This window comes from Microcaecilia unicolor, chromosome 9 (genome assembly GCF_901765095.1).
Source record: "Microcaecilia unicolor chromosome 9, aMicUni1.1, whole genome shotgun sequence".
Taxonomy (NCBI): domain Eukaryota; kingdom Metazoa; phylum Chordata; class Amphibia; order Gymnophiona; family Siphonopidae; genus Microcaecilia; species Microcaecilia unicolor.
The window spans coordinates 217621953-217640910 of record NC_044039.1 but is presented as its reverse complement, the minus strand read 5'-3'; the positions used below and the strand labels follow the sequence as shown (position 1 = coordinate 217640910).

The window sequence follows — 18958 nt, the reverse complement described above, 5'->3', positions numbered from 1 at the left end:
ATTGTGACATCACTAATGAGGTTGGCTCTTATTGGTGGAATGAGCCACTATGACATCACAATAGGTTAAATCACTGCTCTATGTAATAAAAGTGAGCCAAGTAGAGGACATAAGTAATGCCACACTGGGAAAAGACCAAGGGTCCATTGAGCCCAGCATCCTGTCCCCGACAGCGGCCAACCCAGGTCAAGGGCACCTGGCAGCTTCCCAAACGTACAAACATTTTATACAAGTTATTCCCGAAATTGTGGATTTTTCCCAAGTCCATTTAGTAGTGGTTTATGGACTTGTCCTTTAGGAAACCGTCCAACCCCTTTTTAAACTCTGCCAAGCTAACCACCTTCACCATGTTCTCCGGCAACGAATTCCAGAGTTTAATTACGCGTTGGGTGAAGAAAGATTTTCTCCGATTTGTTTTAAATTTACTACACTGTAGTTTCATCGCATGCCCCCTAGTCCTAGTATTTTTGGAAAGCCTGAACAGACGCTCCACATCCACCTGTTCCACTCCACTCATTATTTTATATACCTCTATCATGTCTCCCCTCAGCCGTCTCTTCTCCAAGCTGTATAGCCCTAGCCTCCTTAGTCTTTCTTCATAGGGAAGTCGTCCCATCCCCGCTATCATTTTTGTCGCCCTTCGCGACTTGTTATTTATTAACCTTTATTTCTATGTTCAATAGTATGGATCCAGATGTCAGCATACACTTAGCCCTGAATTCTGCATTTTTGAGGTTCTGGGAGCAGTAAATTCTGGCGGACTATTCCCGAAGAGTGTAAATACACACATCTGCATCCCTGCTCAGTGTACTGTAACCGGTTACAATCTGGAACAAACAAGCTACAAACAGCAAGAGCATTTAAACTAACTTACTGTGCTCCACAGTCCTGTTGGATGACGCTGTTTCAATGTCTTATTGGTTGGATTATCGTTTATTGAGAATTAATACAAATTTAAATAAAACAATTAATAGTAAACCAACTACAGTCCTAATAATGCAAATTTGCCTGCACCTTGCCTCCGCTGGGGTCTTATTTTTATTATCTTAGAGCCTCTTATACTAAACCACGCTGGCGATTCCGACAAAGCTCATTCATTTTGAATGGACATCGTCGGCATTGCCACGTGGGAATTGCTTGCACGGTTTGGTAAAAGAGCCCTTTGTGCATTTTATTTATATTTATATGAGGACATATTCATAACTAATTTCTTATAAACTCAGGGGTGGTCCATATTCAGTGATTTGACAGGCAGGAAAGAATCCTGCCCGGTTAAATTGTCTGTCTGCAGCTATCTGCTGATATTTACCGACACTCAACTAGACTTAGATTGTGAGCCCTCCTGGGACAGAGATATATCCAGTGTGCCTGAATGTAACTCACCTTGAGCTACTGCTGAAAAAGGTGTGAGCAAAAACCTAAATAAATATTTGAGATTCTACATGGAATGTTGCTACTATTTGAAATTCTGTTGCTACTATTTGAGATTCTACATAGACTGTCGCTATAGTGGGGGTGTGGCCTAGTGGTTAGAACACTGGTCTTGCAATCCAGAGGAGGCTGGTTCAAATCCCACTGCTGCTCCTTGTGATCTTGGGCATGTCACTTAACCCTCCACTGCCTCAGGTACAAACTCAGATTGTGAGCCCTCCTGGGACAAAGATATATCCAGTGTGCCTGAATGTAACTCACCTTGAGCTACTGCTGAAAAAGGTGTGAGCAAAAATCTAAATAAATATTTGAGATTCTACATGGAATGTTGCTACTATTTGAAATTCTGTTGCTACTATTTGAGATTCTACATAGACTGTTGCTATAGTGGGGGTGTGGCCTAGTGGTTAGAACACTGGTCTTGCAATCCAGAGGAGGCTGGTTCAAATCCCACTGCTGCTCCTTGTGTTCTTGGGCAAGTCACTTAACCCTCCACTGCCTCAGGTACAAACTTAGATTGTGAGCCCTCCTGGGACAGAGAACTATCCAGAGTACCTCAATGTAACTCACCTTGAGCTACTACTGAAAAAGGTGTGAGCAAAATCTAAATAAATAAATATATGGAATGTTACTACTATTGAAGATTCTACATGGAATGTTGCCACTTTTTGAGATTCTGGAATGTTGCTACTGTTTGAGATTCTAGATACAATGTTGCTAGTGGAGGAGTGGCTTAGTGGTCAGAACACTGGTTTTGTAATCCAGAGGTGGCTGGTTGAAATCCCACTGCTGCTCCTTGTGATCTTGGGCAAATCACGTAACCCTCCAATGCCTCAGGTACAAACTTAGATTGTGAGCCCTCCTGGGACAGAGAAATATCCAGAGTACCTGAATGTAACTCACCTTGAGCTACTACTGTTGGGTAATTCTGTAAGAAGCCGGCTAGTCTTAGACCACATGTAAATGTGTATATTTCTTTATATTGTTTCACAGTAGTTCAATTCAGTGGCGTTCCTAGGGGGGCTGACACCCGGGGCGGATCGCCGATGCGCCCCGTCCCCTGGGTGCAGCGTGGCCCCCCCCCCCCCCCGATTCAGCGCGACCCCCCCCCGGCGAAAGGACACCCCTGGGTGCACGCTGCTGGGGGGCTGCCGCGCACGCCTGTCCTTCGTTTGTTCCATGCTCCCGCTCTGCCCTGGAACAGGAAGTAACCTGTTCGGGGGCAGAGGGAGCATGGAACGAACGACGGACAAGCGCGCGTGGCACCCCCCCCAGCGGCGTGCACTGGGGCGGACCGCACCCCCCCCCCCCCCCCCCCCCCAGGAACGCCACTGGTTCAATTATTAGGTTTCAATGTACTGTTTTCAAGTTTACCTCGTTTATTGTATTTATGTTTATTCTTGGTTATTTTACTATTGTTATGCAGTTAACAAAATTGTAAGTTTTATGTTAAACTGCACCTACTGTACACTACCTTGGGTGAATCTCTTCATACGGGTAGTCAATAAATTCTAATAAATCAATAAATTAATATCAGCATAAATAACCTCTTTATAAGAATACGAAGCAGAAAAGTACAAGTCATGTTTTGCATAGAACATGGATGGCACACACACAGAGCTGGTGGGGGGAAGCGGGGCTGGTGGTTGGGAGGCAGGGCTAGTGCTGGGCAACACTTCTACGGTCTGTGCCCTGAAAATGGCAGATACAAATCAAGGTAAGGTACTCACAAAAAGTAGCACACATGAGTTTATCTGGTTGGGCAGACTGGATGGACCGTGCAGGTCTTTTTCTGCCGTCATCTACTATGTTACTATCAGGCTTATTTTCGAAAGTGATCGCTGGGAATCTTCCGACATAAATCGGGAGATGGCCGGCGATCTCTCAAAAGCGGCAAAATCCGTATAATCGAAAACTGCTTTTTTGACAGTATCACCACTTTCCCGTTGCTGAGCTGGCGAAAGTTCAAGGGGGCGTGTCGGCGGCGTAATGAAGGCGGGAAATGGGCGGGCATGGGCGTGGCTACTAGATGGCCAGCTTTCGCAGATAATGGAAAAAAAAAAGCGGCGTTAATCAGTATTTCGCCGGGTTTTCTTGGTCCTTTTATTTTCACAACCAAGCCTCAAAAAGGTGCCCCAACTGACCAGATGACCACCAGAGGGAATGGGGGATGACCTCCCCATACTCTCCCAGTGGTCACCAACCCCCTCCCACACTAAAAAAATAAAAATAAAAACCTTTTTTGCCAGCCTGTATGCCAGCCTCAAATGTCATACCCAGCTCCCTGACAGCAGTATGCAGGTCCCTGGAGCAGTTTTTAATGGGTGCAGTGCACTTCAGGCAGGCAGACCCAGGTCCATCCCCCCCTACCTGTTACATTTGTGGTGCTAAGTGTTGAGCCCTCCAAACCCCCCCAAAAACCCACTGTACCCACATGTAGGTGCTCCCCTTCACCCATAAGGACTATGGTAGTGGTGTAAAGTTGTGGGGAGTCGGTTTTGGGGGGGATTTGGGGGGCTCAGCACCCAAGGTAAGGAAGCTATGCACCTGGGAGGTATTTGTATATTTTTCTAACATTTTTAGAAGTGCCCTCTTGGGTGCCCGGTTGCTGTCCTGGCGTGTCAGGGGGACCAGTGCACTACAAATGTTGGCTCCTCCCAAGACCAAATGCCTTGGATTTCGCCGGGTTTGAGATGGCCGGCATTTTTTTCCATTATCGCTGAAAAACAAAACCGGCCAACTCAAACCTGGCAAACTCTAGCATTTGGCCGGGCTAAACCATATTATCGAAAAAAAAATGGCCGGCCATCTTTTTCGATAATACGGTTCCAGCCAGCTGTTGCGCCACCGCCAAAATAGATCGCCGGCAATCTATTTCACCGGCGACGTTCGATTATGCCCCTCCACATTACTATTATAGGTATTCTATAATTTATATGTCTTCTAATTAACATATAGGCACAGACATTTACACCAGTTGTAGGACTGGTATAAGCAGTGCATTTTTTTCTAGCAAAAAAGGTGCCGGTATTCAAATTCTAGGCCACCCTTTAGGGGTGGGGTGATCACCCACCCCACAATAGCCAGGACCCTGCAACCAGTCAAAGAATCTATGGCAAGGCAAAATCTGTGTGTAGATCCTGAGCTCTTTCATTATAACTTGGGGTCCATGGGTCAATTTTAGCAGACAATGGAAAAGGTGCCAGTACTCAGTACCCCCAAGTACCCCCTCAAAAAAAGCCCTGGGTATAAGTGATGGCACCATAAATGTAAGCATGTTTCTGTCATTTGTGCTATAAAGAAAAGCAAGCACACACTTCTGTATAGAATAGGTTTGAAATAGCCTAGGCACCTGCCTACCCTGTTGTCCTAGATGGTGTTTTATAGAATTATCCTCCAAGTGTGGGGTTTGGTTTCTGACACACATTTGGGTTGAAGATGTGGTGAGAGAGGGCACCAAGTAGGTAAGATGCATCGTTTCCCACCTGTTTGCCCACAGTCTGGGGAAGAACCATTCCACGGCGTCTCTTCAAACTGGACCCAGGTGCTGATGGCTGAAGACAGATCTGGCTTCACAAAGAAAGGGTCCTCAGGTGGAACGTGGTCTCCCACCTTTTTGGTGGCACCAGCCAGCTCAGATAGACACGGGCCCTCTTGGGTCTCTCCATCCTGTTTACGGTGGTCTTCAAATGAACTTTCAGAGGAAGAGGAGGAATTCTCAACAGCCTCCTGTTTGTCACCTACAGCAGAGGAAGGAGCAGACAGAAAGGATCAGATGGACAATGCCTGCAGTAGAAGCTCACCATCCACCAGTGGCGTAGCTATGGGGGGGCCACGGGGGCCTGGACCCCCTCAAACTGGCTCCGGGGACCCCGGTTTGGCTGGCGGGGGTCCTGTGTTGGTCTTACATTGCTGGTGCCCTGTCCTGTTTTTTTTTCAGCGCCGTGCACGATTCTCAAAGCAGGACAGGGCGCCAGCAATGTAAGGCCAGCGTGGGACGAACGCTTTAGCTGGCAGGGCTTGGAGACCCTCCCCAGCCAAGGTACCTTCCAGTGGCAGCGGGAGGGGGGAGCGGCAGCTGCAGCAGCAGCAGCGGGAGGGCGTCAGCAGGGAGGCAGGCCAAAATGTGCCCCCCCCCTCACCTTGGGCTCTAGCCCCCTCCCCTTCTGTCGAGGTCTGGCTACGCCCCTGCCATCCACAAGAAAAGAGCACAGTGACATGTAAGGTTCCTTTCAGGACCTCATTAGCCCAATAAGTTCCTGGATTCAGGACTATACCATTCTACAGCATCCCTTGCAGAGATGGCTGCAGTGGTTCTGCCTGCCCTCTGGAGTGTGTGTGTGATAGATTAGAGGTTGTTGCTGTGAGGTAGTGCTTTTATTTAGGGCTCAACCTTTGGGCTTATTTAGTTTGTGTCCAGTGTGAAGCCTCCCTTGACTTTTAAGTTGTGTGAAGCACATGTAAAAGCCACAAGTTTACCTACCCCTCTGCCTGACGTATGAAGCAAAGAGTGAACTGGAGAGAGCCTGAGCAACAAACTAAAGAAAGGAGAAGCACTTAAATACAGTGGGGGAAGATTCCTGTTTGTGGAAGAGGATTCCTGAGAGGAGAGACTGAATTTTTATGCAGAAAGGAATAGGTCTGTTCAGTGCCCAGGAAACCCCTGCCCTCTAAAAAAAAGAGGGGTCCTTTTACAAAGGCACGCTGAAAAATGGCTTGCAGTAGTGTAGGCGTGGGTTTTCAGAGCGCCTGCAAAAAAAAATGCCTCTTTTTTTTTTCTTGCCAGAAATGGATGTGCAGCAAAATCAAAATTACCGCGCATCCATTTTGGGTCTGAGACCTTACCCGTCAGCCATAGACCTAGTGGTAAAGAATTTGGGCCATAATGACTTACGCACGCCAAGTGGCATCTGACGCGCGTCCGTTACACGTGCCAGAAAAGAAAAAATATTTTTCAGACGTGCGTAGCGGACGCGCGCCAAAACTGAATTTACTGCAAGGGCCACTTGGTAACCGGGCGGTAACTCCAATTTAGCATGTGTTTGGCGTGCATAAGTGCCTACACGGCTTAGTAAAAGGACCCGAGGTTTTTGTTTGTTTGGTTGGTTGGGTTTTTTTTTGTGATAGACATAGACCTACGGCTTTGAAATGACTCTTCTCTTTGAAGTGACTTCGGTTAAGTAGTTCTTTCATTCCACTTTGCATTTGTGAGTTCAACAAATATATTTTTAAGTGAAAATTATATGATCACACAGATATCCATTAGCCCCTGATGCAGCCCAGTTGGGCGAAACATGGCCTGTGACGGGCTTTCTAATTTCAATTTCCATTAAATACTATTTTTTTCATATACGTATCTGCTTTGTCTGTTTTCCATCTTGGAGTTTGCAGATCGGTTACCCTGCTGTTTTCTTGGACCAATCTGAAAAGGCGTCATGGAAATGGGAGGTTGATGGGCGTAACAGGGGCGTTCCTAAAATTACTTCACATAGTTACAGAATAACGGGGATACGCGTCTAATGTAGGCGTGTACATTTACACCACGTTTTAGTTGATGCAAATGGCCAAGCCGTTAGGCTTGATTCCTGGGTGAACACACTATTCTATAAACCACGCCTAATTTTAAGCCTGGCTTATATAACAGTGCTTTTTTTGGTGCCATGTACAGAATCCAGCCCTTGTTGTCTGTATCTTCTTTTCTATAATTAATTGGCGTTCCAAATCCCTATTTCTGTATTCTCTCTGTGTTTTTATGACATCTTTATTGTAAACCGCTTTGGTGCTTGTACAGAAGGCAGTATATCAAACCCAACAAACCATAAACCATAAATCTGTTCTCTTAGAGAAGAGAGTGTGTGTGCTGAATGAAAAAAAGGGAGAGGGCCGATATAAAATAAATTGTCTGCACAACCCTGACGTGTGAAACCATTTATGGAGCACCTCAAACTAAGAAAACCCCCTTATAACCCCCCCCCCCCCCCCGATTCTATAAAGTTGCGCACCCAAATTTCTGAGTAGTGTACAAATTTGGGCACACAAGTTATTGAATAGTGCCAGTTGCGCACTTAACTTAGGGCTTCTTTTACAAAGCCGCGCTTAGCGATTCCCACATGGCAAATGAGAGGACGCCCATAGGGGATCAGAGGAACAGGTAGTTCGTTTTGAGGAGGAGAAAAGATGTGTTGTTTCCTCATCAGTGATTTCGGGAAAGGAGGAAAAGGACGGAGGGGTTGGGGAGTTAGGGGAACGGACAAGGGAAGGGAGAGGTGGGGGTGGCTTGGTTGAGAATTTGAGGTTTATCTTCTGAACCTCGTCATGGAAGAACTCGGCTAGGGTCTGAGGAGATAGTGAGGGGGGAGTTGGAGATGGAGGCACCTTGAGGAGAGAGTTCAGTGTGGCGAAGAGAGGTCGAGGGTTTGAGCTGAGAGAAGCTGGATGTAATAGTCCTGTTTGGCAAGCAAAAGAGCAGATTGGAAGGAGGTCAGCATGAACTTGAAGTGTATGAAGCAGTGGCGTAGCCAGACAGCCGATTTAGGGTGGGCCCAAGGCTAAAGTGGGTGGGCCAAAAATTTCATCTCCACCCCTCCCCCTACCTGTGCCCCCCCTCCAAAGTAAACAAAATACCCGTGCTGGCAAGGATCCTCAAGCCCCGCCAGCTTAAGACTTCCTCCCTGCCGAATAACCTTACCTCTTGGGTGGCCAGTGGCAGTGTCCGCGAGCCACAGCTGTCAGACACTGGCTCTATCCTGCGCATGTTCAATTTTTGCACATGTGCAAATCCTGCCTGCCCTTAATTCTTCTCCCCAGGCTCCGCTGCATCGCTCCCTGCATTCTTCTACTCGCCTGTCACGCAGCGCTGCCATTCACACAGACAGCTGTGCTCCCCTTTGTCGTGTCCATCCGGTCCTCTCTGATGCACTTCCTGTTAGGACCGGATGGACGCGGTAGGGGGGAGCGCAGCTGCCTGTGTGAATGGCAGCGCTGCGTGACAGGCGAGAAGAATGCAGGGAGCGATGCAGCGAAGCGGAGCCTGGAGAGAAGAATTAAGGGCAGGCAGGCTGCGTTGAACGCTGCCTCCCGGACGGCCGTACCCGGCGGAGCCGCGGAAGAAACAGCAGCAACATCGTCATTGAGCAAGGATGTGGATGGGCGGGCTTGGAGGGAAAGTGGCTGGGCCTGGGCCCGTCCAGGCCCACCCGTGGCTACGCCCCTGGTATGAAGTCAGCAAGGGCACGAGATTTCAGCCAGAGACGTTCGGCGGATACGTAGCGGATTTTAGAGGTCAGCCAAGGCTGGGGTTTGGTACGCCTTATAGGACGGGGCATGAGAGGTGCAAGAATATCTAAAGCAGAGGATAGAATAGTATTGTAGGAAGAGACGGCTTCATTGACAGATAGACTGTTTTCACTTCCTTCACCATAATTGGTGCAATTTTCAAACCTACCCACACTAGTGCAAAGCCTGCAGGTACTTTAAAAAATTTCCCCCGACATTGTGCGCATTTTCTATGGATACATTTTCCATTCTACACAGGGCAGCCTGGGGGTCTTTTACTAAGCTGCGGTAATGTTTTTAGCTAACGGTAGAAATGAGCTGGCGGTAAATGCCGAGATGCCCATTAAATTCCTATGGGCGTCTCGGCTTTTACCGCCAGCTGATTTCTACCACGAGCTAAAAATGCTACCGCAGCTTAGTAAAAGACACCCCTCCCCCTAGTTATGAAATTCCAAACTATATTGTTTTTTTTTCACCTTTCCCCAACCTAATCCTCCCCAGAGCTCACCTGCTTTTTTTCCCCTTCAGTAGAAGTCCATACATTGTTGATTCCTGCACTTACTGTTACTAGGGAAAGGGTGGGTGATTTTCAAATAGACTATCTACCCAGGCATGGGTGTAGTTTGACAGTTTCATTTAGTGGGCCAAAGGGTGGAGCGTGTCTCTCTCGATCTCCTTCGAGCCCGCAGCCCTCCCCTCCCCCCGGCTTCCACCACTGCCACCACCACAGCACTGGAGTCTTCCAGTTGCGCCTGGTATCACCCTTCCCCCTCTTCCAATTCCCCGAGCCGCACGCACGCTGCTTTAGACCTGCCCCGGAGGCCCTTCGCTCTCCTACAGCTTCTCAACTGCATGGGAACAGGAAGTTGAAGGAGAAAGAAAGGCTTCCGGGGGGGGGGGGGGGGGGGGCAGGTCTAAAGCAGCATGCGTGCTGCTTTCTCGCAGAAGCTGCCGGCGGCTCGGAGGATTGGAGGATGGGGTGGCAGCTCATTTGGAGGGGGGGGGGAGCACTGCCCCCTCCCCCCCAAACTACACCCATGTACCCAGGTAAATGACTTCTGAAACTTGCTCTCAACATTTCTAAGGTAGAGGAAGTTAGGAAACAACTTACCGTTCAAGGGGGAAGGACAGGGCATTTCTTCACTGAAGGACACCCATTCAGACTTGTGGGTGGCCGTGACACTCAGTGGTGCTGCCAGGTTTGCCATGGGCTGCTCATCATTTCCTGGCAGTGCTTGTGAGGAAAGCAGAGCCATGGTGGATAAGCCTCAGAGCAAGAATACATCAAACCCGGGCCACATCTCTTCTGCCTGGTTCCTCAAAGACCTCCAGCTGCCACAAAACATCCTGTGATCTGTAAGAGAGTAAAACAGGTGTCAGCAGTAAAACCACTCAGAAATCCCTCTTTCAGAAATAAAGGGGCCTTTTCAGTAAATTGCATTACTGCTACTACTACTTATAATTTTTAAAGTGCTACTAGACGTACGCAGCGCTGTACACTTGAACATGAAGAGGTAGTCCCTGCTCGACAGAGCTTACAATCTAATTAGGACAGACAAACAGGACAAACAAGAGATAAGGACAAAGCAAGATTCTGGAACCCAAAGAATAGCAAGATTCTGGAATCCCAAAGTAGCAAGATTCTGTGCAGACTCCCAAAGAGTAGCAAGATTCCAGAATCCCAAAGACTACTACTACTTATCATTTCTCTAGCGCTACTAGACATATGCAGCGCTGTACACTTGAACATGAAGAGACAGTCCCTGCTCGACAGAGCTTACAATCTAATTAGGACAGACAAACAGGACAAACAAGAGATAAGGGAATATTAAAGTGAGGATGATAAAATAAGGGTTCTGAACAACTGAATAAGGGTTAGGAGTTCAAAGCAGCATCAAAAAGGTGGGCTTTTATCTTAGATTTGAAGACGGCCAGAGATGGAGCTTGACGTACCGGCTCAGGAAGTCTATTCCAGGCAAAAGGTGCAAGATAAAAGGAACGGAGTCTGGAGTTAGCAGTGGAGGAGAAGGGTGCAGATAACAGAGATTTACCCAGTGAACAGAGATCCCGGGGAGGAATGTAGGGAGATATGAGAGTGGCGAGGTACTGAGGAGCTGCAGAGTGAATGCACTTATAAGTCAATAAGAGGAGTTTAAACTGTATGCGGAAACAGATAGGAAGCCAGTGAAGTGACTTGAGGAGAGGGCTAATATGAGCATAATGACACTGGCGGAATATTAGTCATGCAGCTGAATTTTGAACAGATTGAAGAGGAGAGAGATGGCTAAGTGGGAGACCTGTGAGAAGCAAGTTGCAATAGTCTAAGCGAGAGGTGATAAGAGCGTGGATGAGGTAGTGTGCTCAGAAAGGAAAGGGTGAATTTTGCTGATATTATAGAGAAAGAAACGACAGGTTTTAGCAGTCTGCTGAATATGTGCAGAGAAGGAGAGGGAGGAGTCGAAGATGACCCCAAGGTTACGAGCTGATGAGACAGGAAGGATGAGAGTGTTATCCACAGAAATAGAGATTGGGGGAGGAGGAGAGGTTGGTTTAGGGGAAAAGATGAGAAGCTCAGTCTTGGTCATGTTTAGTTTCACATGGCGCTGAGACATCCAGGCAGCAATGTCAGACAGGCAGGCTGACACTTTGGCCTGGGTTTCGGCTGAGATTTCTGGTGTGGAGAGGTAGATCTGGGAGTCATTAGTGTAAAGATGATACTGAAAACCATGGGATGAGATCAGAGTACCAAGGGAAGAAGTATAGATGGAGAAAAGAAGAGGTCCCAGGACAGATCCCTGAGGTACACCAACTGACAGTGGGATAGACGTAGAGGAGGATCCACTAGAGTATACACTAAAGGTACGCTGGGAGAGATAAGAAGAAAACCAGGAAAGAACAGAGCCCTGAAATCCAAGTGAGGACAGCATATCAAGGAGTAGGCTGTGATCAACAGTGTCAAAAGCAGCAGATAGATCGAGAAGGATGAGGATAGAATAGAGACCTTTGGATCTGGCCAGGAACAGATCATTGGAGACTTTAGCAAGCGCTGTTTCAGTTGAATGAAGGGGGTGAAAGCCAGATTGAAGTGGATCAAGAATAGCTTGAGATGAAAGAAAGTCAAAGCAACGGAGGTGAACAGCACATTCAAGTATCTTGGATAGGAAAGGGAGGAGGAGTGGCCTAGTGGGAGGAGGAGTGGCCTAGTGGTTAGAGCACCGGTCTTGCAATCCAGAGGTGGCCAGTTCATTAAGCAACAACACACACTTAGGACCTGTTTGTATATACAGTGCCTAAAATTAACTTGTGGTAGGTAATTATGCCTAAGCGTATGCTAAAGACCGTGCGTAAATTTATGCACAGTATTTAGAATACACATAGTTTATGCTACAATCTATGTGTGTCCATTTACGCCAATGAAAGGCTGGTTTAAATCCCTGCGTGTAGGTTTATGCATACTAGCCCATATTTTGGAACGCCCGTGAAATGCCCATTTCCACGCCTGTTTTTGTCTGTGCGAGTTAGAATTTAGGCGCAGTACATTACACAACATGCATAGCGATGTACGCGCGCAAATTCTAATTTTTGCCAATTTAGTGCTTGTTGTTGCTTGTCAAGAGCTGTTAACAATGTTTTAGCAGCTTGTTAAAGCATCTAATCTATGCCCGTAATTGTAAAATATAGCTGGATTTAAATCTAGGCGCACTATACAGAATTCGGGGGTTAACGCAGAAAAAAAGGAATACTGCAAAATGTGTTAAAGTGTTTTGCGGTAATCTGCCTGTTTGCATGCGCTAATTCACGTGTTAGGTATTTTTTAAAAATATTGTTTTTGAGGAGCATGGCACAGATGGAGAACGGGCATGGAAAGCGATAACCAGCTTGTGCATTCGGATTTCCACACGCTAACATGGAGCAGATAGCGTTTCCTAAATAGAAGGCGGTAAGTGCTCCCATGTTACTTTTTATCCGGTAATACGTGCTAACAACAAAATTAGTACGTGACCAGGAAACAGTTGGTCCAGAATAGTTCCACGTTTTTGCTAAAACCCCACTTTAGCAGAATGTAAGCCCAGATTCTAGCACACTTTAGTAAAAAGGCCTCCAGAGTCAGCTAGAATTGTGAAAATCCTTGTTTCTTTGAGGTCCTTTTACCGCTACCCCTTTTGTAGACAGTAAAGGCTCACATTGTATTCCTGCTCTAACTAACCAGTTAGTATGTGCTAATGTTTATTTATTTAGATTTTGCTCACACCTTTTTCAGTAGTAGCTCAAGGTGAGTTACATTCAGGTACACTGGATATTTCTCTGTCCCAGGAGGGCTCCCAATCTAAGTTTGTACCTGAGGCAAGGGAGGGTTAAGTGACTTGCCCAAGATCACAAGGAGCAGCAGTGGGATTTGAACCAGTCACCTCTGGATTGCAAGACCAGTGATCTAACGACTAGGCCACTCCTCCACTCAAACAAAGAAAAGTAGTGGAGGAGTGGCCTAGTGGTTAGGGTGGTGGACATAGGCGCCCCGTATAAGAGGCTTGGGGAGGCTAAGCCTCCCCAGCCCAATCGTCGACTTCTGCTTGTGGTGCAGCCCACCCTCCCGCCCCGCGCATTTTCATCTTTTATTTCCGTGGCAGCGACGTCAATGAAGAAAAAGACTACAGGCTCGCCGCCAGCTTCTCCCTTCTCTCTGCACACAGTGTCCCGCTCTCGCGGAAACAGGAAATGCATCACCGCAGAAGGCGGGACACTGTGTGCAGAGAGAAGGGAGAAGCTGGCGGCGAGCCTGTAGTCTTTTTCTTCATTGACGTCGCTGCCACGGAGCGTATGGAGGTAAGCTCCGCCCCCTTTAGCCTCCCCGAACAGTTGGGCTACCGACCATCTATGGTGGTGGACTTTGGTCCTGAGGAACTGAGTTCAATTCCCAGCACAGGCAGCTCCTTGTGACTCTGGGCAAGTCACTTAACCCTCCATTGCCCACTGTATTGAGCCTGCCATGAGTGGGAAAGCGCAGGGTACAAATGTAACAAAAATAAAATCTTAAGCCATACATAGGAAACCCACCTGGCTGTAATTCATTTCCATTCTACTCAATGTTGATGCACTAAGGGGTCCTTTTACTAGGGCGCACTGAAAGATGGGCTGCGCTACTGTAGGTGCGTGTTTTGGGCATGCGCAGATCCATTTTTTGGCGCTCCTGTAAAAAGGCCTTTTTTTTTTTAATTTTTGCCAAAAATGGAAGTGTGGCAAAATAAAAATTGGCACACGTCTATTTTGGGTCTGAGACCGTACCGCTACCCAGTGACTTAGTGGTAAGGTCTTACGCTGTAACCATCTACGCGCATAGGATGACGATTACCGCAGGCCAGAAAATAAAAATTATTTTCCGCTGCGGGTAAAAAATGAAATTACTGCCCGGGCCACATGGTAGCCGGGCAGCAACTCTGAATTGGCGCACGTTGGGCGTTGCGTAGCTTAGTAAAAAGGCCCATAACTGTTTAGCACAAGGAACACCCCCGCTCTCCACCCCTTAACATGCCCCTCAAAAAAAAAAAAAAAAATTTTTTATTGCACGGTTAGCACATGCACTTTTGGCAGTTACAGCAGGACGTCTGAGCCAGTGGCGTAGCTACATGGGGCCACGGGGGCCTGGGCCCCCATAGATTTGGCCCTGGACCCCCTTGCCGACGACCCTCTTGACCCCCCCCTCCCGCCGCCAACCCTCCTCAGCCGCCACCGCCATCATCGCTATGGGCTACCTTTGCTGGCGGGGGACCCCAATCCCCGCCAGCTGAGGTCCCACGAAGGCTTTGTTCTGTTTGGACATCAGAAAGAGAACGAAGCCTTCACGGGAAGAAGAGGACCTCGGCTGGCGGGGATTGGGGTCCCCCGTCAGCAAAGGTAGCCCACGGCGACAACAGTGGCAGGGGAGGGTTGGCGGTGGGAGGGGGGTCGAGAGGGTCGTCGGCAGGGGTCATCAAAGTTGTTGGTGGTGGTGGCGGCGGCGCCGGGGGGGGCTAAAATGTGCCCCCTCACCTCAGGCTCTGGACCCCCCTCCCGCTAGTCTGGCTATGCCCCTGGTGAGCGTGTCTTGCTATGTTAAGCTGCCTTAGGCATGTATTATTGTCTAACACAGCTTACTAAAACAGCCCCTTTGAAATTTATGTTTTCCATTTCACAGGAAAAGTAAATGAGATCTCCGAATGACCTCCAACCCTTCTCCTCGGCCTGACGCATTCAGCACATTTCTAAGTAAGTTTTCCTTAGACGTGACAAATACAAGCTATTAGACCAAAGCCATAAACACTAAGTTTATCACTGAAAAACCAATGTATTACTGTATAACATTAGCAAAATTCGCCCCTTCCTCTCCGAGCACACCACCCAAACTCTCATCCACTCTCTCATTACCTCTCGCCTTGACTACTGCAACCTACTCCTCACCGGCCTCCCACTTAGCCATCTATCCCCCCTTCAGTCCATTCAGAACTCTGCCGCACGTCTTATCTCCCGCCTTAACTGATATACTCATATCACCCCTCTCCTCAAGTCACTTCACTGGCTTCCGATCAGATACCGAATACAGTTCAAGCTTCTCCTACTCACCTACAGATGCACTCGATCTGCAGCCCCTCCTTACCTCTCTACCCTCATCTCCCCTTACGTCCCTACCCGTAACCTCCGCTCTCAAGACAAATCCCTCCTTTCAGTACCCTTCTCCACCACCGCCAACTCTAGGCTTCGCCCTTTCTGCCTCGCCTCACCCCATGCTTGGAACAAAATCCCTGAGCCCATACGCTGGGCCCCCTCCCTACCCATCTTCAAATCATTGCTCAAAGCCCACCTCTTCAATGTCGCTTTCGGCACCTAATCTCTTCATCTCTTCTCAGGAAATCTCATCTACCCCAACTTGACATTTCGTCCTTTAGAATGTAAGCTCTTCTGAGCAGGGACCGCCCTTATTCGTTAATTTGTACAGCGCTGCGTAACCCTTGTAGCGCTCTACAAATGTTAAGTAGTAGTAGTAGTAGTAGTATAACATTCCTATCATTGGATTCCTACTGTGTAAAGTCAGCTTCCTTGCAGGCTACAGGGTTCATTCTTAAGTATTATCCAAAAATGAGGCCATGCAAGCTTTTCAAAATTAATAAATTATAGGAACTAATTTGTAGTCACACACAAAAAAGTAGCTTCCAGAGGTAGCGAGAGATAAAGCAACTTGCCCAGGGTGTAGCGGAGAATTAATGAACTCATATCCCAGAACTTGTTTGTATGGGAGCCCTGTACAATTCATTTTCCCTTGAACTCCTCTGTTGAAATGTTATTTCAAAGAGACATTTCAAAGTTTTTGACTCGAAGGGCTGTGAGGCTGAAATGGCTCCTCAGAGAACATGAAAGTATACACTCTCTAAAAGAGAAAGTAACCTTTCAATTAAAAGTACCACCTTCTGTAAATTTCAGGCTTGCTTCTGTGTCGTCAGCTACCACAGAGCCCCATGTGGAAAGTGACAGGGAGCAACCATTGAAGAGGTAACGTAATATATGCCAAGCTCCAAACTACAGAGAAAATGGCTTTTAAATTAAAAGGCAGCTTATTCTCTTGATGGTGTATATCGGTTCATTACAGCACTGTACGCCTGTGGGAATCATTGCCACTGGCCCATCCTTCTGAGCGGCTGAAACACATCATCTGATAGCAAAACTAAGTCAAACTTTCTCTCTTCCTTGTGTAAGTTACTGCACTGCACATTGTTATTAAGAGACTACTACTACTACTTATCATTTCTATAGCGCTACTAGACGTACGCAGCGCTGTACACTTGAACATGAAGAGACAGTCCCTGCTCGACAGAGCTTACAATCTAATCAGGACAGACAAACAGGACAAATAAGGGATGACAAAGAGTAGCAAGATTCTGTGCAGAATCCCAGAGAGTAGCAAGATTCCGGAATCCCAAAGTGTAGCAAGATTCTGTGTGGAATTCCAAAGAGTGGCAAAATTCCAGAATCCCAAAGATTAGCAAGATTCTGTGCGGAATCCCAAAGAGTAGCAAAATTCCAGAATCCCAAAGATTAGCAAGATTCTGTACAGAATTCCAAAGAGTGGCAAAATTCCAGAATCCCAAAGATTAGCAAGATTCTGTGTGGAATCCCAAAGAGTAGCAAGATTCCGGAATCCCAAAGACTACTACTTTTCATTTCTATAGTGCTACTAGACTTATGCAGTGCTGGACACTTGAACATGAAGAGACAGTCCCTGCTCAACAGAGCTTACAATCTAATCAGTACAGACAAACAGCACACATAAGGGATAAGGACAAAGAGTAGCAAGATTCCGGAATCTCAAAGTGTAGCAAGATTCTGTGCAGAATCCCAGAGAGTAGCAAGATTCCGGAATCCCAAAAACTACTACTACTACTTATCATTTCTATAGCGCTGCTAGATGTACGCATCGCTGTACACTTGAACATGAAGAGACAGTCCCTGCTCGACAGAGCTTACAATCTAATCAGGACAGACAAACAGGACAAATAAGGGATGACAAAGAGTAGCAAGATTCTGTGCAGAATCCCAGAGAGTAGCAAGATTCCGGAATCCCAAAGTGTAGCAAGATTCTGTGTGGAATCCCAAAGAGTGGCAAAATTCCAGAATCCCAAAGATTAGCAAGATTCTGTGCGGAATCCCAAAGAGTGGCAAAATTCCAGAATCCCAAAGATTAGCAAGATTCTGTGCGGAATTCTAAAGAGTGGCAAAATTCCAGAATCCCAAAGTGTAGCAAGATTCTGTGCAGAATCCCAGAGAGTAGCAAGATTCGGAATCCCAAAGTGTAGCAAGATTCTGTGTGGAATTCCAAAGAGTGGCAAAATTCCAGAATCCCAAAGATTAGCAAGATTCTGTACAGAATCCCAAAGACTACTACTACTACTACTTATCATTTCTATAGCGCTACTAGATGTACGCATCGCTGAACACTTGAACATGAAGAGACAGTCCCTGCTCGACAGAGCTTACAATCTAATTAGGACAAACAGGACAAACAAGAGATAAAGGAATACTAAAGTGAGGATGATAAAATAAGGGTTCTGAACAAGTGAACAAGGGTTAGAATCCTGCAAAGAGGGAAGTTGGCTCTCTGCGTGCATTTTAGGGGCTCGTTTACTGAGCCACGTAGGCGCCTACGCGCGCCAAATTGGAGTTACCACCCGGTTACCGCGTGGCCCTTGCAGTAATTTCAATTTTGGCGTGTGTCCACTATGTGCGTCGGAAAAATATATATTTTTTCCGATGTGCGGCAGATAACGCACGTCAAGTTGCACTTGACATGCGTAGACCATTACCACCCAGTTACCACGTGAGACCTTACTGCTAGGTCAATGACTTGCAGTAAGGTCTCAGACCCAAAATGGACGTGCGGCAATTTTCATTTTGCCGCACGTCCATTTTCGGCAAAAGGTTTTTAAAAGGCATATTTTTGTAGCTGCACTGAAAAATAATTCTGCGCGCACCCAAAACATGCGTCTACACTTAGTAAAAGGACTCCTTAATATTTTTTATCCAGCTTGGAATATGAGGCATACCCTGGAAATATCTTAAGCGACTATTATCAACTTAGCTAAGCATCTGACGTAGGCAAGTTGATTTTGGCCAATTACGTGTAGACTAATTTTCAGCTAAACAAATTCTTCTTAAATCTATTCATCAAAATTGGGGTAAATTTACTCCCCTCCCCCACCAGTAGTTCCTGGTGATAATCCATCCCTTATCTTTCTAGAAACATTTGGAGTTCCGGTAAGCTCCAGATGAAGATTCCTGGCACTGGAGTGGCCTAGTGGTTAGGGTGGTGGACTTTGGTTCTGGGGAACTGAGGAACTGAGTTGGATTCCCACTTCAGGCACAGGCAGCTCCTTGTGACTCTGGGCAAGTCACTTAACCCTCCATTGCCCCATGTAAGCTGCATTGAGCCTGCCATGAGTGGGAAAGCGCAGGGTACAAATGTAACAAAAATAAAAAACTCATGGCAGGGTCCGTTTCATTTGAAGAAACAAAGGAATGACACCAGGCGAAGAAAAGACTCTTGTGACCAGTTGGCTAAGAGTAAGATCTTGGTCCAGCTCAAATCACACTAGTGGGACTGGCATCTGCTATCAGCGGTGAGCTGTTACTGACAGGATAAAATAAACTCACTTGCATCAGCTAGGCTAAAAATTAGCTTGCTTCATCTCTGAGTGACTTGTTTACTCTTTCCAAAAATACTAGGACT

The 18958-nt window shown here is 47.0% G+C and overlaps 1 protein-coding gene across 1 annotated transcript in view; it reads right to left on the bottom strand.

Moving 5' to 3' along the window:
- The window catches only part of STON2 (stonin 2), a 257064-nt gene that overhangs the window by 176677 nt on the left and 61429 nt on the right, over positions 1 to 18958 (bottom strand). The window contains exons 3-4 of the mRNA XM_030213724.1: positions 9818 to 10060; positions 4917 to 5171 (exon numbers count right to left, since the gene is read on the bottom strand). Of these exons, the coding sequence (XP_030069584.1) occupies positions 4917 to 5171; positions 9818 to 9962 (400 nt within the window). The 5' untranslated portion in view covers positions 9963 to 10060. The remainder of the gene's footprint in view (positions 1 to 4916; positions 5172 to 9817; positions 10061 to 18958) is intronic.